This window comes from Lagenorhynchus albirostris, chromosome 1, assembly GCF_949774975.1.
Source record: "Lagenorhynchus albirostris chromosome 1, mLagAlb1.1, whole genome shotgun sequence".
Taxonomy (NCBI): Eukaryota; Metazoa; Chordata; class Mammalia; order Artiodactyla; family Delphinidae; genus Lagenorhynchus; species Lagenorhynchus albirostris.
Window position 1 is genome coordinate 86,665,142 of NC_083095.1, and position 23,343 is coordinate 86,688,484.

The following is a 23,343-nucleotide window of genomic DNA, read 5'->3' on the forward strand; positions in this document are numbered from 1 at the left end:
GCCCCAGGGAGATATCTTTTAGGACCAGCATGGACCTCCCTGTCTCCTCCACCTTGGCGATGCCAGACACACAGATCAGCTTTTCATCCATCAGTTTGTTTCTATAATTGTTGTAGGGTAGCAAGAGCAGCCACTGTGTCTCTAAGCACAGACAAAATACATCTTGAGTCCAGGAATGGGTCTCGGAAAGAGAGAGTGAAAACGTGTATGTGTGAGAGAGGAAATAATAGTTTGTGTTTGAGAGAGAATATGAGTGAGAGTCTGTGCGTGTGTGAAAGTGTTTGTGTGTGTGTGTAAGAGAGAGAGACAGATGGTGCTTACCCTGCGCCCCTGACCCCCCGAGGTCACTGCTGTGTTTCACCTGGTGGGATGGCATCAGAGGTACAGTACCTGACATTCAATCTCCTGCCAACAGCAGCTTCACTGCCCAACGTGTGTGTGTGTGCGTGTGTGCTGTGTGTGCGTGTGTGTGCATGCGTGTGTGTGGGGGGGGTGCCTTGTTCACGGCCCCAAGCTTTCCTCCCTGTATATGCCTTTCCAGGCCTGCCTCATACTCACCCTCCCCGAAGTCCAGGGTCAAGTGCACTATTTGTCTCCAGAGGGGCTCCCAGGTGCCACCGTCGTGCAGCAGGTTCTGCGCACAGAAATGCACCACCAGGTGGATGGGCCCCTGGGGTTGGGCTCTATCTGCCAGACTCCCGGCATGAAGCTTCGGCAGCAGGTCCTGGCCCCACTCAGCCTTTCTGGTCAGGTAAAGCTGCAGCTGTGCCAGCTGATCCTCAAAGCCCCCAGACCCCAGCAGGTCCAGGAAGGGTGAAGAGGCCTTCCAAGGGCCCAGCATTTTCCAGGAGGCCTTCATGAACACAGATCGCTCCTCACAGGATCCTGACAGAAAGGAGAGCCAGGAAAGACATCAGTGGGGAGGGGTCAGGAGGACCAATGAACTTCTTGCTGGAAACAGGGCACCCAGCAACTCCCAGGTCCCCTCCCGAAGCCTCAGCCACAAAGAATAGCTGCCTAAGGAGACAATACAGCATCATGGCTGGACCGAGGGGATTGGTGTCGCTTGGTGCTGGGCTCAAACCCTTGCTCTATCACAGTCCCTTCATCTCTTGGTGCTCAGTTCAGTCACATATAGCCCAGGGATATTTCCTTGCCTCAGAGTTGCCAAAAATTTGGGTTAAATGAGTTCCTGATTTTAAGCACTGGATGGTGTCTTTTGTCATCTTTTGCGGAGGCAGTGGTTAGGTGGTGATGGTTTCAACGTGAGAGCCATCCTCATGTCCTTTGGGAGGCAACACAAAGGAGGTTACAGCTGCCGCCCTCCCTGAAAAACTGGGGCCCCAGGCACCTTCTGGGTACTTGTAGGAGCTGGTGATGTTCTGGCTCTGGTCTGACCCTACCATCTTGGTGCTGATTTCCTTCCTAATGGAACTGATGATATGGGCCAGGAGTTCCTGGGCCTGGCCATCCTCCAACAGCCAAACGACTTCATCGGCGTTCACCTCAGCATACACAAATGGGGTGTTGTAGGGCAGGTGGACCTTCCCTTCCCTGATGGCCTTTACAGAGGCAGGGCCACAGTGGAACAACCCTGTTCAGGGAACAGGAGTTGTGGACCATTAACTTGGCTGCTGACATATGGACCAGGGCCAGCGGGTCCTGGCCATGGGAGGTAGAGGTAGGGAGATGGGATGGGGAGGGGCAGTGGCATTAATGACCCTCATCCATGGGGTGCTCTCCAGTTCCCATTAATTCATCTGATGCTCACAGCCACCCTGGGAAGCAGCAGTCATCACCTTCATCTTCCCTACTTTACAGGTGAGGAAACAACTGAGAGGTCCAGTGACTCATCAGCTCACCCAACTGTCAAAGGCAAAGTTAGACCCCTGACCCGAAGTTGTCTCTGCTACGACTTTGGAAAGCGGATGAAGTGGGAAAGGCATCGTTCCTTTCTGGCCTCCTGCTCACGGGGTCAGTCACCCTGACCGGCGTCCCCACAGAGCCCAGACCCTTCCACAATGGTCTGCTCTCACCACTGCTGGTTTGCTGGGGAGTGGGGTCCAGAACCTGCCACCCGTTGTATCCTGGAGGGAGATCTTTCTGGATCATCCAGCACTCGTTCCAGACATGGAAATTCCTGCAGAAAGCAGTAAGGAGAAAAGGACTCACGTTTTCAGAGGATTTGCCAGGTATCAAACCCTATACTGAGTGCTTTATATCATTGTTTCTTCTTTTTTTTTTTCTACATTTTATTTGGAAGTAATTTCAAGCTTATAATAAAGTTGCAAGAATAGTACAAAGAGCACCCATATACCCAGTTCATCTATTGTCAGCATTTTGCCCCATATGCTTTATCACTAGCTTTCTTTCAGTGTGGATATGGAGATTTCTTAGAATAGGGATCTTCCCTTGTGTACTCTTGTACAGTTATCAACCTCACACATTTAATATTGATACTATCCTTGGGCTTCCCTGGTGGCGCAGTGGTTGAGAGTCCGCCTGCCCGTGCAGGGGACACGGGTTCGTGCCCCGGTCCGGGAAGATCCCACATGCCGCGGAGCAGCTGGGCCCGTGAGCCATGGCCGCTGAGCCTGCGCGTCCGGAGCCTGTGCTCCGCAACGGGAGAGGCCACGACAGTGAGAGGCCTGCGTACCGCAAAAAAAAAAAAAATTGATACTATCCTTTTATCTACTTTACTGTCTATATTTCAATGTTGTCAGCTAATAATGTCTTCTATGGCAGGGGTCCCTAACCCCCGGTACCGGCCCGTGGCCTGTTAGCAACTGGGCCGCTCAGCAGGAGGTGAGCAGCGGCGAGCGAGTGGAGCTTCATCTGCTGCTCCCCATCGCCTGCGTTACCGCCTGAACTATCACCCCACCCCTCCCGTGGTAAAATCATCTTCCACAAAACCGGTCCCCGGTGCCAAAAAGGTTGGGGACTGCAGCTCTGTGGCATTCTTTCCCACCCAGTCCAGGATCACACATGGCATTTAGTTGACCAATAACTTTGTGTCCTTTGATCTGGAAGAGTTCTTCCGGCTTTGTTTTATCACATTGACATTTTGAATACAGTATTTATTTATTTTTATCAGAGTGGCCCTCATTTTGGACTTGCCTGCTGTTTCTTCATGATTAGATTCAGCTTATGTGATCACAGACAGAATTCTACACAAGTGACATGTCCTTCCTAGATACACTACTGCTCATTGACCCAGAGAAGTTTCAGCCCTCGAGGAGCCCAGAGAGGGAGGGAGCTCCAAGGACAGCAGCTAGTTCTCATACCATTCAAAGGTCTCACCTGGAAACTGGCTGGAAAAGCAAAAACAGGAAATCAGATGTGGGGTAGAGCAGAGGAGAAAGGAACCAGAGGAAGCAACTAGAGGTCCAAAAATAAAGGGACACACAGAGACACACACAGACGTATATACACATGCCTACAGAGAGGGAGTGGGGCAGGGAGAGGAGAAGTCAGCAGAGACCAAAGGAAATATGCAGAGGCAGCTAGTCCTGGCTTTGCCCTGACAGAGAAACAGAGAAATGTGCTCTGTTTTCTGAAACAGAAAGGCTCAAAGAAGGAAGAGTAAGATGAAACAGATTTTGAGGTCAGTATTCAGAGGAGACACGACCTATTCATTTGGTTGCCAGCTTCAGAATACATTATCCCATAGTCTTCTATCTCTGAAATGAACTTGATGTGATGCTCTGATTAGCCAGAACAGCTTTCTGGCTGGGGAACTTATTCTCTGAGCATCGGCGACAATGTACGGGGCAACATTTCCTCAAGGCCAGACAGCATCAGGCCAGAATTTTCCTACCCTACCTGGAACGGAGCAGAGACCTGTAGGAGACAGTGCCCCTTACCATATTTTGTCTTGTTTCTGAGTTGGCAGCATCTCTGCTTGTTGGTCATAGTAGGTGTCGATGGTCAAGTTTGCATCCACATTGTATGCAGAATGGAAATTGGAAACGACACGGGTTGGAACACCTAAGCATCTCATTACTAAAGAGAAGAAAAGCATGGGGACTAACTGAGTTTATTTCAAGAAGAATCATTGGTTTCATGAGCATACTTTCTCACTTTCAAGCTGGAGGAGAAAAAAAGGCCAATATTCTTGCAGATCCATACCTGTAACTCCTTTATCCTCAGAGCACCTCACCCAGGCCCAGAACCTTGTGGCCTACCTGCCCTATCCATAGTCTCCGTTCCACCAGGAGAAAGAAATCATTTGAGGGTCACTTAACAATTAACAACAACTCAATTTATCATTTAGGGATTTTTCCATTCAGCAGCTTTCCAAACTAAAAAAAGAGAACCTAAACATTTGATAATTGGAAAGAAAAATTTTAAAAATTAGACCTATGCTGTGGCCAGAAGAGAAGCTGTGTGACCTTAGGTAACTGGCTTAACTTCTCCGGCCCTTAGTCTTCCTATATGTAACAAAATGAAGAGTTGGACCAGATGATTTTCAGTTCTGAAATTCTGGATCTGTAATTATACTCAAATAAAAGGGTTTGGAGGAAAGAAAGAAATCAAAGCACAGATAGAAGAGCCAGATAGACTTATGGAGATATGTGGAAGACAGCGACGAAGGGAACCTTGCATGTACGAGGCAATGACCATCTTTGATAAGACAACAGCACCCTCTTGTGGCGTCTCAGGAATCACACAAAGCAGCCACTACATCACCGTCATCCCCACCACCACCACCACCACACACACTTGACCAGGGCCAGATGAAATTAAGCCGACAGCCAGGTGTGGAAGCAAGCAAGGTGAGTTTAGAGAGAGGTTTATCCCACCCCTGTCCTGCTTAGGAGCAGATGGTGCCCGCTGAGGCTGCTGGGAGGATTACAATGCTTTGAAATGTAAGAGGACTATTAAGAATGACCAATCTTTTTGTTTCGATTCATTGAAGATCCCCAAAGGACGCCACCTGTCCACAGTCGCCTATCCACTGCCAGCACAGTTCCTGGGCTTTCACAAACCCTTAACCCTTGGTGAGAGTTAGACCAGGGCTGCCAGTGGCCAGAGGCAACTTGGCAGGAGTAGCTTTCCCCTCGCTCAAAGGTCGTAGCCTCTAGGGCCTAGCCGTGGGGAGAGGCTCGGAGGTGGAGCAAAGATGCAGACTTAGACCTTCTCCCTCTCTTTGCAGGGTCTAAAGGCCTGAGCCCTCCTCCTTAACACCTGCCTAGTCGGGGACATCCCAGCCCAAGGCAAATTTGGCTGTACTAAATACTGGCACTGTGCTGAGCATTTTCCCGTGAAAACAAATGAACAAAATGAGGTCACTTGATTTGAACACTCATATTTAAACCCCTCCACTGTCTGTAGCACCTGTACATAACTGCCAAGCTATGTTGCCCCTCTCAGAAAAGTCTAGAACTTTGTCTTTGGACCCTGTCTCTGTCCTCCCCATTCTGTGCTCCCTCGTTCTCCAACTCAGAGTCAACACATCGGTTCAGTAAACACTTCTTGAGCATCACAATGTAACAGGCAGCACTGTGCAAGGTACTCCTGCCTCTTGGGGGAAGACAGGCAGGCACCACAGTGCTTTCCATCTTTCCCTCATCTTCACAGATAATCTGACCAATGACTTGGGACTAAATTGTAAATAACTGATAATGCGTAAAGCATGGATGCTCCTTAAGGGTAGTCAGCAAAGTAGTCAATCTCTAACTGTAACTCCTCAAGCATCTCTCTGAGAAGTGTTTGGGAGCCACCAACTCTGCCCACAGATGAGATCAGGCTTCCAGATTATCTGCTTGCACCTCAAGCTTCCCTCAACCTGCCCCTGACTCCAGGCTCACCTTGAGCTGAGAAGCCTGAGCAGGTGTCAGAAACAAGCCAGTTTTGCCTCCACTTTGGGACCAGGTGACCATTTTAATAGCCTAACTGCTCCATCAAGGAGACTGAAGAGTGATTGCAGCAGGTCACACCTTCCCTGGTTATTGCAGGATTCCTTGAGACTATAGAGTGTGCTGGTTAAGAGTCTAGTGACCACCACTCCTTAGCCATGGGCTGTGGACAGGCCACAGTTAACTCAGGTGAAGTGGAGACAATCCCAGCCCAACCTCGAAGAGTTATCACGAAGAGTCAATAAGTGATTCTGCATTCCCATCTCCCCCTCACTCACCAGTACCCATAACAGCTGCAAATACCCAGCACTGCCCATACTTCACAGGCTGCCCGCCCCTGGCTGCCCACTGTCACAGGATGGCCACGCTGCCCGTCCACTCCAGTGGGCTGACCCCCTGGGAGTAGTCCTCTCTCCAGCTCCCCTGCAGCACACCGCTGTCATCATTGGGTTTTCGCGGTGCGGTGGGGGGAGTGGAGCTCAGGCAGGGCCGGGGAAGCTTCTGGCCTTACCATGGCGCTCGCCACCCTGCAGACATACACCACATTGTTCCACTGGGAGTAGTCTTTGGTTGGGTTCTCTAAGAAGTACAGGCTCTTGTTCAGAATCTGAAAGCAGATATCTATCATGTCCTCTTCAAACTTCCAGGGGATTTCAAGGAAGAACAAAGAGAAGAGTAAAAACGTCTAGAATTCTGAAGCCAAGTCAGTAACACCGACGTTTGGGGTGGGGCTAAATATCAGACAAGTTCCTGCCTTCAAAGAGCTTGTAAGTCAAGTTGGGAATGTGTTATAAGATTCAGAATTTTGAAGAACTAACCTGTGTGTTTCTGATGGAAAATGCAAATGGAATTTGGAAAGATGCGAGTCAGCTGAAGGCATCAGAGAAGGCTATTGGAGCCGGTGGGCTTGGAAGGACAAGGTAGACAGGAAGAGAGCGGGGTGAAGGCGTTCACCCAAGATCTTTGGGCATGATGGGTACCAGAGACAGAGGCTCAGAGATTTTCCTTCTGGAGGACTTGCGAGAGTAGGAAGAGATCGGATGGATACATATAAGGCCAGGCATGTGAGGAGAGGGGGAAGAGCGTGGAGAACCTTCAAATCAGGTAGAGGGTTCAGTGCTGATGGTGTGAGCACAGGAGAAGCCAGTGTACACTCATGACATACAGCTACAACATGTATTTGCTACATGTGTCGTAACCCTTTTGGCTACCAAATACCCTGGTATTTTTCTAAGTGTCAAAAAATTACACAAGTTGTTGGAGAACAGGGAACCTGATCTTCCTCAGCAAGGCTCCCTGCTTCCTGCCCCCAACCCACTCTTCCCTCCCGGTGGGTGTGGACAGGGCTGAGAAGGCAGTGGGAGGCGGAGAGAAACTATCCCAGCCACGGCTGGTGGTTGAGAGTAGTAAAGTTGCCCAGAGTCAAAGGTCCCCCGCTGTGTACCTTAACTGGATATTTGGTGTTATTAAAGAATTGCTGTTCATTATTTCAGTTATAATACTGTATTGTGGCTCAGTTTTTCAGAGAGTCATCATCTTTTAGAACTATATTTGGAAGTATTACTCGATTAAATGATAGGGTAATTCACTTCCCAAAAATCCAGTGATGAGATGCGAGGAATGGGGGAGAATACACCAAGGATTGGCAAAGTTTTTCTGTAAAGGACCAGACAATAAATATTTTAGGCTTTGCAGGCCATAGGGTTTCTGTCTCAACTACTCAATTCTGCCATTGTAGCATGAAAGCAGCCACAGATGATACCTAAATGAATGAGCATAGCTGTGTTCCAATGAAATGCTGTTTATTAGACACCGAAGTTTGAACTTCATATAATTTGCACATCACAAAATACAGTTGGCCCTCTGTGTCCGTGGATTCTACATCCATGGATTCAACCAATAGGATCAAAAGTATTAGGGAAAAAAATTCCAGAAAATTCCCAAAAGCAAAACGTGAATTTGCTGCACAGTGCCAGCAACTATTTACATAGCATTTACATTGTTTTAGGTGTTATAAGTATCTAGAGATGATTTAAAAGTACATGGGAAGTTGTGCATAGGTTATATGCAAATACTATGCCGCTTTATTTTTTATTTATTTATTGGGGGGTGAAGTTGAAAAGGATAGTTTTATTGCTTTGCCAAGCAAAGGGGGCCACAGAGGGCTAATGCTCGCAAAACTGAGTGTCCCAACCTGGAGGGGGTAGTGAGGAGTTTTATAGTAATTGTTCAAAGACGAGGGTGTGATCAGTTCATGGACTTTCTTCTGATTGGTTGGTGTGAGGTAAGTGGGAGTCAGCATCATCAACCTTCTGGTTCCAACCGGTCCTGGGTCCTGCCAGTTGTGGCAGCATACAGTTAACTTCCTCCACCTGGCAGGGGTTTCAGTATCTGGTTTCAGGACTTAATGAAGCTTAGGTTCTTGATGTCTCAGGGCGGAAAGAATTCAGTGAGAGACAAAGTGATAGGTAAGAAGTGGATTTATTTAGACAGAAACACACTCCACAGAGCGTGGGCCATCTCAGAAGGCGAGAGCGGCCTATGCCACTTTATATAAGGGACTTGAGCATGCTTGGATTTTGGTATCTGTGGAGGCGTCCTGAAACCAATCCTCTGCAAATACTAAGGGATGACTGTGTTATTTTTAATTTTATTTATTTATTTTTATTTTTTTTGCGGTACACGGGCCTCTCACTGTTGTGGCCTCTCCCGTTGTGGAGCACAGACTCTGGACGCGCAGGCTCAGCGGCCATGGCTCACGGGCCCAGCCGCTCCGCGGCACGTGGGATCTTCCCGGACCGGGGCACGAACCCGCGTCCCCTGCATGGGCAGGCGGACTCTCAACCACTGCGCCACCAGGGAAGCCCGACTGTGTTATTTTTTAAAAATTCTTTTTTTCAGCAGTTTATAAAGTATGAAAACGATTCTAAACTCTTGGGCCATGCAAAAACGGGCAGTGGGCCACATCTGGCCCACAGGCTATAGTTTGCAAATCCCTGATTAGATGAAACAAAATACACCACAAATTGATCACTATTGAAGGTAAGAGGTTCATGGAGGTTCATTATAGTAGCCTGAACCTCCATGTTTTAAGTTTTTCATAGAATATTAAAAACTGAGAAGGAAAGACATCTCCCCTTCCCTCCTTGTGCCTCTTACTGGAAGGGAAATTGGTCCAGCACTGCACATCCTGACTTCTGTTAGTGGCACTTCATAACCTAATAGAGTTGTCTAAGGCCCACTTCAGGTGACAGTGTTACCTGCCCATAGTTCCAGGGCCAGGGGGTGATGACTCTTTCATGACCATTGTAAACAAAGCCATAGTCCATCATGATATACTCCTGCAGCAGTATTTCACTTGGCAGGTAGACGTCATCCTCTGAGCAGTTAAGAATAGCAGAGGGGGCAAAGCCCCAAACCAAAAAACAAACAGTAATAAAATTAAAAACAGTAATGGCAGTATCTTGCTGGATAATCAGATAAGCAATGGGTTGATGGCAATAGAAATCAAGACTGGATCCCTTAAAAGCCTGTGTGCTTTTCTAGAGGCCAGCGATATAATCTGTACTTTAAAAAAAGATGATCTTTCTTGGTTATAAAAGCCTCAAGCTTTTCATTGAGATTTGGAAAATATGGATGACAGAAACAAGACAATGAAGATCTCCCCTTCTTACTACTCAGAAACAGCCATCGTTACACTTTAGTGTATTCTGGCTGTGCTTTCTTTCTCGGCACATATATGTAATTAGAATCATATGTGTTCCATTTCCTAATTGATTTCACTTAACATCACACCATGAACATTTTCATCATGCCATTAAAAATTCTCTGTAAAGATGATTTTTAGTGAGTCCATGGTAACACATTGCATAGATGTGCAGCATTTTATCTTCAGGGCTTTCTAAGTAGATCCTCACGGAGTGTTCCCAATGGATCAGTTAGAATTACAACCTGTGAGCAAGTTATACCTGCACTTCAAGGGTTAAAAAGCAGGATGAAAGTCCCCAGAGGGTGGGTTGTGCTGTGACCAGGGCCCTGAGAGATCTCCATCTTCAGAGTGTAGGGACCAATGACTGCATTGGCTGGTGTGAAAAGGGAGACAAAGAGTGAGTTGGCATGAATGGTGAAGTCAGAAGCACTCCAGACATTGCCTTGTCGGGCCTGGGTGAGCAAGAAGGTGGCTCGGGTTCCCAGCAGCTCGGTGGGCTGTGGTCCTGTATAAGAGAGAATGACCCCAAAGTGAGGTGCAAAATGTATGTGACACGATTTCAGAGGAACTGGGAGGACCCTTACCTTCTCCTACCACTTGCTAATCCTTTTACTGCCACTGGGTGTCTTTGGCCATGCACTTACGATCTGTGGCCTCATTTTTTCAATCTGTAAAATGGGATCTTAGTAGTACCCACCTGAAAGTCTTGTTACAGGGATTAAATGAGTTAGTGTGTGTGAATTTTTAGCACAGTGCCTGTTGTGTATTTAAAAGTTGTCTGTTATTATCACAATCTTAGTTTGCTGAGTTGGCCAAATCTTTTCTTAACAGCGCTAATAGGGTCCCCGGGGTCCCAGGAGAAGAGAGGGGAGGGCGGTTCAGAAAGGAGAGGCAAGGGCTTCCCTGGTGGCGCAGTGGTTGAGAGTCTGCCTGCTGATGCAGGGGACGCGGGTTCGTGCCCCAGTCTGGGAGGATCCCACATGCTGTGGAGCGGCTGGGCCTGTGAGCCATGGCTGCTGAACCTGCACATCCAGAGCCTGTGCTCTGCAACGGGAGAGGCCACACAGTGAGAGGCCCGCGTACCACACACACAAAAAAATGTGGAAGTTCAGAAAGGAGAGGCAGGGGCCCTTGAGGTGAACTTTGTCTTGGGGAGGGGCGGGCTCATCTGTCTCAGCCACAAAGATGATGTAGTCGGTCCCAGAGTGGAAGCGTCGGTTGAAATGCAGCTGGATTGTGAAGGACTCACCGTGGCGCATGATGAGCCACTGCAGGCCCACCTCCTGCGTGTGAGGCTCCTGGTTGTTCCTGGCGTTCTGCAGGTCGACGGACCTGAGCTCCAAGGCTGCCACTGGGACGGGGGTTGGCGGGGGGACAGGTCACTGCCCAGCTGTGGCTCCCTGGGCTCAGCATCCCCTGACACTTCTTGACATTTCATGGCACCTGGCTCTGACTTGGGTTAAGACTGCTGTCCAGATCTTAGCCCTCTGCCACCTGCCCCCTAATCTCAGGACTCAGCCTCAGAGAGCATTTCAGCATCGTGATCCCAGTGACCTCTGGACCTGGACCTGGAGCCACAGTGCTCGAGAACTGGGGTCCCAGACAGCACAACATTTCCAGATAACTGAAACTTAACCTCAAAGTGCCGCCATGTACTCTTAATCACTTTTGTTGACAATCTTTCTAAAAATTACTCTATTATCCTGATGATAGAAGAAAGAGTATACTCGAATTTTGTATGAATTAAGTCAATGAGCTGACTGGAGGCTGGGACCTCAGCTACAGGCAAGTCCCTGCTTTAGGATATGGGGGAGGGTGGGCACCTCAGGGTTATTTGCAGCTTATTTCTTGCTTCTCAGTCACATTCCAGGTGGATGAGGGTACTGGCTGCTTCCTAGGATGTACACTTAGTGTGTAATTTTAAAACTCTCATAGCATAATGGGCAAGGTGCAGGCTCTCACCATCTTGGCTGTGAAACCTTAAGCAAGCCACTTAAGGTCCCTAGACATCAAAAAAATGGTGACAATGGTGTTCCTACCTCCTAGAATTCATGTGGGCATTAAGTGAGGACTCACAAGTAAAGACCTTCGCATAGTGGCGGGTGCAGGGTAAGCACTCGGTCATCAGTAGTTGCTCTCAGTACTGATAATAATGCAGCCTCAGATTGCATTTGCTTTGTTATTTTTGCTGGTGATAAAAATTCATTAGGTCCTTTCCCCCATTAGTACCTCAGTTTATCTCAGTTGTTCTCAACAGGGGCAATTTTGCCCCCTAGAGGACATTTGGCAAAGTCTGGAGACATTTTTGGTTGTCACAACTCGGGGAGAGGCTGCTACGGGTGTCTAGTGGGTAGAGGCTGGGGATGCTGCGGAAAAACTCGTGTTTGCTCCAGCCAGTTTCTGTGCCATTCGCATTTTGAACTTTCTTCACATAAGTTCTCTATATTTTCACTAAATGAGTTCACTTTGATAGTTTTAGCCCATCTTTGTTACCTGGCTGGATTTTTTTTGAGTCCTAATTATTTCACCTAAACGCTTTATCTTACTCTCTGGGAACTGGCTAAACAGTCTTCCAGGTCTTTGTCCAAGTCATTGGTAATACGATGGTTCTAAGCATTAAGACTTAAGGCAGAGGCCAGTGGAGTATTATTGTTGGAGACTCCTTCCACGTTAACACTGAGCCATTAGGAAATACTCTTTAAGTATAGTTGTTCAACTAGCTGTGATTACATCTAATTCTTTACGTGAGGAAATTGGATTAGGTGTTTTTAAATTTCCTTCACAGTCTAAAATCAAATCCAGCTTTCATTTTGCATCTTTCCCACAAATTTGTCAAACATCTGGCTGAAAACAGAACGTGCATGATGGTCCCTTGGCCCTCCCTCCTAGTAACAATCTTTCCTTGAGGCAGATTCAAAGATGAATCACTGGATCAAATAGTACAAAGTTTTTCAACCTCTTAAATGTAACTTCGGCACTTAAATAGTTATATTATTGGAACGAGAAAATTCAGGGCAAGATCTAAGACAGATGCCTGTGAGTTATTAAACAACATTTTGTAAACACGTCTAATCTATTAGTAGTTCGTGAAAGAAATTTAGAGAAATGTGGCCAATACTTTTTTTAAAGAATAGAATAGAAAATATCACAATGCACCCTACAGAGGAAAAGCAAGCATAATTTTATGTATTATATAACTGGATCATGACAAAAATTGTGGGTTATAGTCAAAAAGTTTGAAAGCAACTAGCCTAGATCCTGGTGGAAACTGATACATCTCATTTGTTCCTGAGGGGCCTGCATTTTCATACCAGGACCTACTGAACCTTTACAGAAGCCTCTCCACCCGATACATAACAACCAATGGCCATTCGATCCTGAAAGATCAGATACCTGAAAGGGGCAGTGAAGAGCACACAGGTGTGTGCATCACCTCCACAGTGGGGAACGGGACTGGGGGCAGCCTTTTCCTGGCCGCTGCCCACAGCTCAAAGTGTTGTTCCTAAGGGCAGCCCACTCTGTTTCCCCTTTACCCAGGCCAACTATTGGTTTAGGAAGGAAAGGGGAGGGGGAAGAAGGAAGATATCTTCCCCTCCACGCCCAAGGTATACAATGCATGGAGAAAACTCATTCTCCATTAGGGGACTCAGTTTTTTGTTTTTGTTTTTGTTTTTATTTTACTTAATATAATTATGCATTTGGCTCACTGAAGTGCTTTTCATGTCAGGCAGACAATGACTTTAGAGAACAAAAGGGAGGGCCTTCAAGGGAGCAGGCAAAGAAAGCCAAGAGGATTAGGAAGAGGTTCAGCAAAGCAGGAAATCAAGCAGAATCAATTAGTAAAAAAAACATGGCAATGCCCACAAGTCCTTCTTGCCTTGGCCACCAGCCCACGCTGGTTAATGACGAGTAAGAGATGTAAAGCCTGGCCACATGACTCCTGGTGCTTGACTAAGATAAAGACAAGGATATAAAAGGATCAAAATATATCCCCATGTATTATGAGCCTTAAAACAAATAGAGAATTTAGAACAGCCATCTGCCTGCAATGAGCTCTGGGATGCAAAGCTCCTGCCATCTGAGACATCAAAAACCAAGCCAGCCCTGTTCTCCTGAGTGCCCGTCTCCCCCTTGGGTCTTGGCTCAGAGGTAACATCACACAGGGGCTTTCCTTGACCTCTGAACATGATGCCCCATCTCCCACCCTATGATCATCTGCCATCACAACACCCTTTTTATTTTCTGAAGAGCACTTCATAGCATCTAGAATTAGTTCCACGGAAGCAGAGACCTTGGCCATCTTCTTACACCTGGACCCCCTTTGCCTAGAACGGAGCATTGTTCCTAATTGCTGATAATTACAGCTAATGTTTGCTGAACACTCACTACATGCCAGCCACTGTCAGAAGCATTTTACGTGTCTGAAATCGTTTATGTCCTTACAGCTTGTGGATGGAGGTGTTCATATTGTCCCTGACATGCAGGAATGGGAGGACTGGGATCAAACCCAGGCACAATCTTAACCTCCACAATCTCCCGCCTTACCTGGTGGGTGCTCAGAGATGTTTGCTGAATGGATATGTGCTTGCATGTGTGAGGTACGAGAATAATCTGGCAGGAGGGCAGTGGGGCTGTAGAGGAGGAGAGAGAGAAAAGCCTGTGAGGGCAGCAGGGCCAGGATGATGAGTGGCTTGACTCCAGGCAGAGGTGCTGCTATTTGCTCAGCAGTAATGGGTATACCTCTCCTTGATGGAAGGATAAAGTGTTACACCTTTCTGAGGGCAATTTATCAACATTTCTTACAAAATAAAAGAAAGCCTTAAAACATAAATTCCTTTGATCCACAGATTCCTCCTCTAGGAATTTTTCCTAAGAAAAAATCATAATTTGTGTATAAAAATGTAAACATAAGGATATTCAGTGCAACCCAAATATCCTACAATGAGTCGGATACGTAAACTTTATTCCTCTCATCCTGATGTAATCAACAAAAGGACAAAGGATATTGGGAAATAATTCATGAGATATTAAAAAGCAACATAAGTTTAAAAAACAATACGTTACAGATTAACTGTAGGTGGTAAAATTAAGGGAAATTTTTCTTTACTTTGAGCTTTTCGGTGTTGGTCAAGCTTTTGCTTTGAACGTGTATTACTTTTATATTTAAGGGAAAGTGTTCCTTTGATTAAAGGCAGGGTTTTTTTGTTTTTTGTTATTATTTTTTTTACAGCATGTTCTTATTAGTTATCTATTTTATATGCATCAGTGTATACATGTCAATCCCAATCTCCCAATTCATCCCACCACCACCCCCACCACCCCGCTGCTTTCCCCCTTTGGTGTCCATACATTTGTTCTCTACATCTGTGTCTCAATTTCTGCCCTGCAAACCGATTCATCTGTACCATTTTTCTAGGTATCACATATATGCGTTAATATATGATATTTGTTTTTCTCTCTCTGACTTAACTTCACTCTGTATGACAGTCTCTAGATCCCTCCACGTCTCTACAAATGACCCAGTTTCGTTTCTTTTTATGGCTGAGTAATATTCCATTGTATATATGTGCCACATCTTCTTTATCGAGTCGTCTGTTGACAGGCATTTAGGTTGCTTCCATGACCTGGCTATTGTAAATAGTGCTGCAATGAACATTGGGGTGCATGTGTCTTTTTGAATTATGGTTTTCTCAGGATCACTGCCCAGTAGTGGGATTGCTGAGTCGTATGGTAGTTCTATTTGTAGATTTTTAAGGAACCTCCATACTGTTCTCCATAGTGGCTGTACCAATTCACATTCCCAGCAGCAGTGCAAGAGTGTTCCCTTTTCTCCACACCCTCTCCAGCATTTATTGTTTCGAGATTTTTTGATGATAGCCATTCTGACCAGTGTGAGATGATACCTCATTGTAGTTTTGATTTGCATTTCTCTAGTGATTACTGATGTTGAGCATTCTTTCATGTGTTTGTTGACAATCTGTATATCTTCTTTGGAGAAATGTCTGTTTAGGTCTTCTGCCCATTTTTGGATTGGGTTATTTTTTTGTTATTGAGCTGCCTGAGCTGCTTGTAAATTTTGGAGATTAATCCTTTGTCAGTTGCTTCATTTGCAAATATTTTCTCCCATTCTGAGGGTTGTCTTTTGGTCTTGTTTATGGTTTCCTTTGCTGTGCAAAAGATTTAAGTTTCATTAGGTCCCATTTTTTAATTTTTGTTTTTATTTCCATTTCTCTAGGAGGGGGTCAAAAAGGATCTTGCTGTGATTTATGTCATACTGTGTTCTTCCTATGTTTTCCTCTAAGAGTTTGATGGTGTCTGGCCTTACATTTAGGTCTTTAATCCATTTTGAGTTTACTTTTGTGTATGGTGTTAGGGAGTGTTCTAATTTCATTCTTTTACATGTAGCTGTCCAGTTCTCCCAGCACCACTTATTGAAGAAGGTGTCTTTTCTCCACTCTATATTCTTGCCTCTTTTATCAAAGATAAGGTGACCATATGTGCGTGGGTATATCTCTGGGCTTTCTATCTTGTTCCATTGATCTATATTTCTGTTTTTGTGCCAGTACCATACTGTTTGGATTATTGTAGCTTCGTAGTATAGTCTGAAGTCCAGGAGCCTGATTCCTCCAGCTCCGTTTTTCTTTCTCAAGATTGCTTTGGCTATTTGGGGTCTTTTGTGTTTCCATACAAATTGTGAAATTTTTTGTTCTAGTTCTGTGAAAAATGCCAGTGGTAGTTTGATAGAGATTGCATTGAATCTGTAGATTGTTTGGGGTAGTATAGTCATTTTCACAATGTTGATTCTTCCAATCCAAGAACATGGTATTATCTCTCCATCTATTTGTATCATCTTTAATTTCTTTCACCAGTGTCATAATTTTCTGCATACAGGTCTTTTGACTTCTTAGGTAGGTTTATTCCTAGATATTTTATTCTTTTTGTTGCAATGGTAAATGGGAGTGTTTTCTTAATTTCACTTTCAGATTTTTCATCATTAGTGTATAGGGATGCAAGAGATTTCTGTGCATTAATTTTGTATCCTGCTACTTTACCAAATTCATTGATTAGTAGTTTTCTGGTGGCATCTTTAGGATTCTCGATGTATAGTGTCATGTCATCTGCAAACAGTGACAGCTTTACTTCTTCTTTTCTGATTTGGATTCCTTTTATTTCTTTTTCTTCTCTGATTGCTGTGGCTAAAACTTCCGTAACTATGTTGAATAATAGTGGTGAGAGTGGGCAACCTTGTCTTCTTCCTGATCTTAGTGGAAATAGTTTCATTTTTTCACCATTGAGGACGATGTTGGCTGTGGGTTTGTCATATATGGCCTGTATTATGTTGAGGTAAGTTCCCTCTATGCCTACTTTCTGGAGGGTTTTTATCATAAATGGGTATTGAATTTTGTCGAAAGCTTTCTCTGCATCTATTGGTTTTTCTTCTTCAATTTGTTAATTATCCCAGGATATTGAATATAGTTCCCACATCAGCTTCTTATACATGATTGCCAACCCCACCTAGCGAAGCAACTATATTGGGCCACTAATTTTTAATTAAGTCATAATCATTTGATTAAGTTATGATCAATATTCATTATGGTTTTGCAAATCATGTTATTTGACTGCTCATATTATTTCTGTTTACTCTATAGATTTTTCCCCTAAAAGACAAAAGCCCAATACAGTCAACCTTTAAATTTAGTTTCCAGAACAAAAAAGCGCTTTAACCATAAAATCATTTCTATGTTGATAAAAGACCAGCCTCTGTTAAGGTTAATCCATTGGATTTGTGATCTTTAACTCTAAAATAGATACAGACATATTATAATCCTCTCCTGGCTCCACACCCTTAATATGTGTCTACTGGGTTCTCCACTTGAAGATCCTACAGTCACTTCAGATTCAATATCTTCAAAATTGAACTCGTCAGCCCCACCCATCCCCCGAATTCATATGATTTCTTACTCATCCTTGTAAATATTATGAAATTTCATTAGCTGTTTGGAACCTGCTATTTGAAGGTCGTGTGACCAAATGGAGAGAACAGAGGTGTCTGAGTTAGAGAACCTGGTTTAAGATACTGCTCCAGGCCTTCTGAGATTTTTTTTACTTTATTTGACCTTAAGCAAGGAAGCACTGACCAGAGCCTCACTCCTATGTAAAATGGGGCTAATAGTAGTGCTCACTTCACAGAGCTGCTTTGAGAATAAAGTAGACAGTGTTTGTGGAAGCCTTAAAGTTCTCTATAAACATTTGTCAGTTTCACTGGTAATAATGATAATATTTATGATCCTTCAGAATGTGAGATTCATGTTGAGTGACAGAACATGTGTCAACATCTGTTGCTAAGATGCTCATGGAGACATTCATGACGACGGAGAAACTGTCATAGCAAAGTCCAGACTCAATCTCAGTCTTGTCAGTACTCCTGGCTTGATTATTCTCAGGGAGACTGAAGACACCACATATGACCTAAACTGATTGGATCATACCTCTGCTTCAAACTCACCAATGGCTTGCATTGCTCCAGTGGTTCACACGTTCTGCCACCATATTTACCCTGACCACATCTCCATCTCTATTGCCCACAGTTCTACCTCTCACTTGCTTTCTGATCTTTTGGTGGTTTGCCCAATTCCCAAATTCCCAAATTAAAGTCTTTCTGCAAGCCATGCTTTCCCTGATCACGCTTTCTGCCATCTCTCCAGACCTCCATAGAAATGTTACTCCTCACAGAAGCTTTTTCTAACTAGCTGAAACCCCATATTTACTCTCTTGGAACACTTGGATTCTCCTTCACAGCACTGATCACACTCTAAATAGTCATTTGTGTACTTGGTCTTCCCCTCTAGGCTTCTCATCTTTCTGTGTGTCATCCGGATGATCACCATAATCTCTCCTTTTCTCTCCCTTCCAGGACCAGAGGACCTTTAGCTCCCTTTCCATCTAGAAGGTGCTTCTCTTATGTCTTATCTCCTTATTTTGTACTCCAGCCTCACGGCCTAGGGTTAAAAGCTATGTGACCTAAGGGAACCAAATAGGAATCATCAAGAAGAGAAAATGTGTTGGGAAGCATTCCAAAAGCATCATCACAATTGAACCTGGGAAGCCCTGCTTCTCGCCTCTGTTCATCTATATTCTATCCATCCTTTCCATACGAGGCATTTTTCTCACATTATCCTTGATGCATCCTTTGACTACTCCTTCTCATGCCAGTCAAAACCCATTTTGCCAAGAATTACCTGTGCAGCTGTGTAACATCTCTCAAACTCTTTATCTGATTTCTCAAGGATATTCTGTGAGTCCCTGAACATTACACTGTCCGTTCTAATTGTTCTCCAGTTGTTCCGTGTGTATTCTTTTTTTTACATTGTAAGCTTCTTGGGGAGAAGAGACCACGTTTCTCCCGCTTAAGATCTAGCACAGTGTTAAACAGTCATTATATATTGGACTTACTGGTTAAGCACTGGGGACAAACTACTCAGGGGAGGTTGTAGAATATCCCTCCCTACCTGTGCCATGTCCTGGGCTAATATTTACTGAGCCTTATTGTATGCTCTACACTGTGCTAAAATGCACTATTTACATTGTCTTATAAAATTCTCTCATCAACTTTTGATGTGGGTACCATTATTATACCACCCATTTTACAGATGTGGGAACTGAGGTTTACAGAAGTTAAGTACTTTCCCAAGGTCACATACCAGTAAGGAAGAAAGCCAGGATTCAATCCCAGGTCTATCTAACTCCAAATCCCATGAGCTTAAACTACACAGCTGCCATTGGCTTAGTTGTTCAGCATGAATTTTTTTTTTTTTGCGGTACGCGGGCCTCTCACGTTTGTGGCCTCTCCCGTTGCGGAGCACAGGCTCCGGACGCACAGGCTCAGCGGCCATGGCTCACGGGCCCAGCCGCTCCGCGGCATGTGGGATCTTCCCAGACCGGAGCATGAACCCGTGTCCCCTGCATCGGCAGGCGGACTCTCAACCACTGCACCACCAGGGAAGCCCCAGCATGAATTTTTGTCACAGTTCTATCTGGTTAGTTCTTCAGGATGAGAGAACATTAATTCAGGTTGCCAATGACTACACATTTGCTGTGCTCCTCAGTTTTGTATTTACTTCTCTTCTACCTTGGGTAGCGGTACTTTGGTTCTTCACCTGCTCATTCTTTTTCTCAGGTCTCCCCAGAGCTGATTTTGTAGACCATAGCTCTCATCTTGCTTGTAAAAAAAAATAGCATGAATAATACCATATATCTTAGTTTCATAATCTTAGTAACCTTAGGGACTTGAAGTGATTCTTATCAGATATAGCAAGAGAAGGCACTCACTCATCAAAGAGGAGATTCATCAACTGAGGAACTGTCATGCAGACACCAGCTGAACAAGAGTCATGCACAAGAACTATCAATCACTTGATTCTATCCCCCTGAAGTTAACTTACTTTGTGGCTGTGAAAATTTTTATTCAGAGTTTATAAAAAAGGCATACAGTGTAACCCCAACATGGTTAGAAAGTCCTGGAAAATGTTTAAATGTATCAGATCTTGCTTTTTAAATATTTCTATAATGAGCATATACACAATAAATAGCAACAGGTTTTTTTAAATCTATAGGCTTTTTAAAAATTGAAGTAAAGTTGATTTACAATGTTGTGTTAGTTTCTGGTGTACAGCAAAGTGATTCAGTTATACATATATATACATATTCTTTTCCATTATGGCTTATTATAGGGTATTGAATATAGTTCCCTGCGCTACACAGTAGGACTTTGTCATTTATTTTATTTTTTTAATGTAATTTTTATTTTATATTAGACTATAGTTGATTTACAATGTTGTGTTAGTTTCAGGTGTACAGCAAAGTGATTCAGTTATCTACCTGATATATAGTAGTTTGTATCTGCTAATCCTAAACTCCTAATTTATCCCTCCCCCACTTTCCCCTTGGTAACCATAACTTTGTTTTCTTTGTGAATCTGTTTCTGTTTTGTAAATACGTTCATTTTATCATTAACAATAAGGGTTTTTCAATGAGCTGTTGGCTAACACATAGCAGGGTACAGAAACTTCGATGCTGTGTGCTCTAGTCGAGTTGACACTGGTGTGAGTCTAGGTCGTCAGCTCAAACCCAAAGTGACCACAAGCAAATCTTACCCAAACTGCAAACTCAAAGGAAATTGGGCTAGAGGGTAGGTTGCAGGCTCAAGTCACTATGGAGTGGATCTTCTTTATAGTTAAATGTGGTTAATATGCTAGTCTCCTTCTAAAATAAGAAAAAAAAATCCACTGTCTCTGTGGTTACTTATCTCTGTCACTACCCACCAGATGTCTGAGTGGAAGATGGGGGAAGCAGTGGGACTAAGAGAGGGGTTCCCGAAAGCAGGTGTTTATAATCACAGCTGTGTTCTAAAGGTTCTGGCTGATTCTCTCTGCACTTCTGACCAAGGACACAGGTTTGCATGACAGGTTTGCATTTGGGGTGTCATTGTATTATTTTTCACTACTGCTACTCTGTTCTTCCCCAGGAAGCCAGTGGCACAGGATATATTACATTAAAAAGGTATGAGAAAGATCTGGTGATGTTAAACCCCAACAATGAGAGATCGTTGTTCAATTCCGATGTTGACACCTGTATTTCCAGGTGCTGGAAATACAATGGTGAATAAGATACTATCCCTACCCTCAAGGATCTTCAATCTAGTGAGTAGACAGATGAGAAAATAGATTATAACACAATATGGATGATAGTTACAAGGTGCTCTGGCAACACAGAAGAGTAACCCATCCCAGCCTGAAAGGGTGGTGGATTCGAACCAGGGAATGATTTCCAAAGATAAGCCTTGAGTCAAGTAGGAGTTTTATGAACAAAGTTGGGATAGTGAGGTTGAGAGTAAGGTAGGAGAGGCAGTCTTAAGAGTCCCAACAGGGAGAACACGGTAAGTAAAAGAATGGAAGCATGTAACAGTATTCTGTCCTTTGGGTCCCAGGTATACTTCCTATATAAGTGGGATGTCAATAAGGGGAGGAGGAGTGGCAGGGGATGAAGCTTGTGAGATAGGGAATGTCAGATTCTGGCCTTATGAAAAAGCTGCCAATGAAGAATTACATAGTATGTATAATAAATATTAATAGAGAAATAAATGATAATTAGAAAAAAGCAAGACAATGGGGGAGGAAGGGTGGTGGCAAAGCTTTTTTCCTCCTTAAATTGCTGATGTATCCTTGAATAAGAAAGATCAGTTTTGCTAACTTTTCCTGAAATAGCAAGTCTAAATATGAATCAGAGGTTGAGGCTCTTTTCATTAGAAAAGCCTAAAAATGTGGACAAAAGCTAGGGAATGAGAAAAGCTCTATGTAGTGTAATATCCTAAAAATCATTCTTATTACAATTTATTTCCCAGTCTTAGTCTGACAATTAGGTGGCAAATGACTCTTCACATAAATATTAGGGCAAGGTCTTTCCTATCCCTGTTAAACTTACTTTGAGAGTTACACACCAAGTCATACCCAGTGAAGCATCAGCACATCCTAGGAAAATCCTGTATTCATGTGCTCGCAAGCACATTTATGCATGTTCCTACTCCCTCAGATTAGCCTTCTGGCAGCGTGAACTCATTTCATTTCCAATGGATATGGGGTAACCATGGTCCATTGTTGAGCAAAAAGGGGTGAAGATCAGCTGGAAACTGCAATCAAGAAGTTGATAACTCTCATAACTGCCCCAGAGCTCCATACCAGAATTTTAAAACAAAGATATTCAGAGGTGAAATGGAGAAACAAAAAGCATAGTCCAACTTCAGTTCTTAATCTGGCCCACATCTCTAACTGCTGTGGATTACTGTTATGAAACTGGGATCCAGCACCTCTGAGTGCTGCTCCAAAGGCATAGAGTTAATGTTGAGGACAAAACTCTAAGTGCTCTAAAGAGTAGAGCTTGAGAAATGAATAACTCTTTAACTGAGTATGATGCATGTGTAGGGTCAGAGGTGGAGCACATGCTTAATCCGGTAATCACATAGAAATGTGGAACAAGCCCAATTACTCACAATGTGCCATACTGGGCAGCACTTGAGAGAATAGGCATCACTGTGCTAGTAATTTAGGTCTGACATACATCCACATTCTCCTGACAGCCTCCCCCTCCCACCCCCACCCCTCTATATGGCCCCAAAGTAATGATATAGTAATGGTTGATGGTACCATCTAAGAAGTAACATAATGGAAGGGATACCCTGGGCTTTGGAGTTATTTCTAGGTTAGAATTCTGGTACTAACTACTACATAGCTGAGAACACTCACTTCATTCATGTTCTGCTTTGATCTGCTCCTAAAAGTTGGAGGTGGGCTTGTGGTGAACTTAAAAAATACAGAGCAGCCTTTTCCCCTTCCAGTCACAGTCTTGCCAGTAACCTAGTACCTGGCCCACTGATAGCCTTGCAGATGCCTAGCCATAGTTAAGTCCTTTGTTTACCAGGACTCATGACAGTAACTAGTAACTCTCCCAGAAAGGGCTGTGCAGTCTCAGGGAAGCTGAAGTTAAACAACAGTTTATTCAGTTTGTCTTCTCCTGGGAACCTTCATCCAACAGAGCCAACATTGCCCTCTCCATACACTAGGCTTGTGTTTGCTACTTGGTTTTCATATTGAACACTTTTTACATGCATTTATATGCAAAGTTGTTAATTAAAATATTAGGGAAAAAAGATTCTCGGTCATACTAAGTCCATCAAGATGTTAACATTGATAGTACTTGTAGAATTTAGGTACTTGTAGAATC

At 44.2% G+C, this 23,343-nt stretch overlaps 2 protein-coding genes across 2 annotated transcripts in view; one reads left to right on the top strand and one right to left on the bottom strand.

Annotated features, from left to right (window-relative positions):
• Positions 1-17,504, bottom strand: part of LOC132528401 (protein-glutamine gamma-glutamyltransferase 5-like) — a 38,209-nt gene extending 20,705 nt beyond the window's left edge. The window contains 5 exon segments of the mRNA XM_060164300.1: positions 6,137-6,312; positions 6,368-6,498; positions 9,119-9,240; positions 10,739-10,918; positions 17,429-17,504. Coding sequence (XP_060020283.1) covers positions 6,137-6,312; positions 6,368-6,498; positions 9,119-9,240; positions 10,739-10,918; positions 17,429-17,504 — 685 coding nt within the window.
• Positions 1-23,343, top strand: part of ADAL (adenosine deaminase like) — a 105,220-nt gene that overhangs the window by 54,320 nt on the left and 27,557 nt on the right. The window contains exon 5 of the mRNA XM_060148880.1: positions 1,822-2,192. The gene's annotated coding sequence lies outside the window, so the exon portion shown is untranslated. The remainder of the gene's footprint in view (positions 1-1,821; positions 2,193-23,343) is intronic.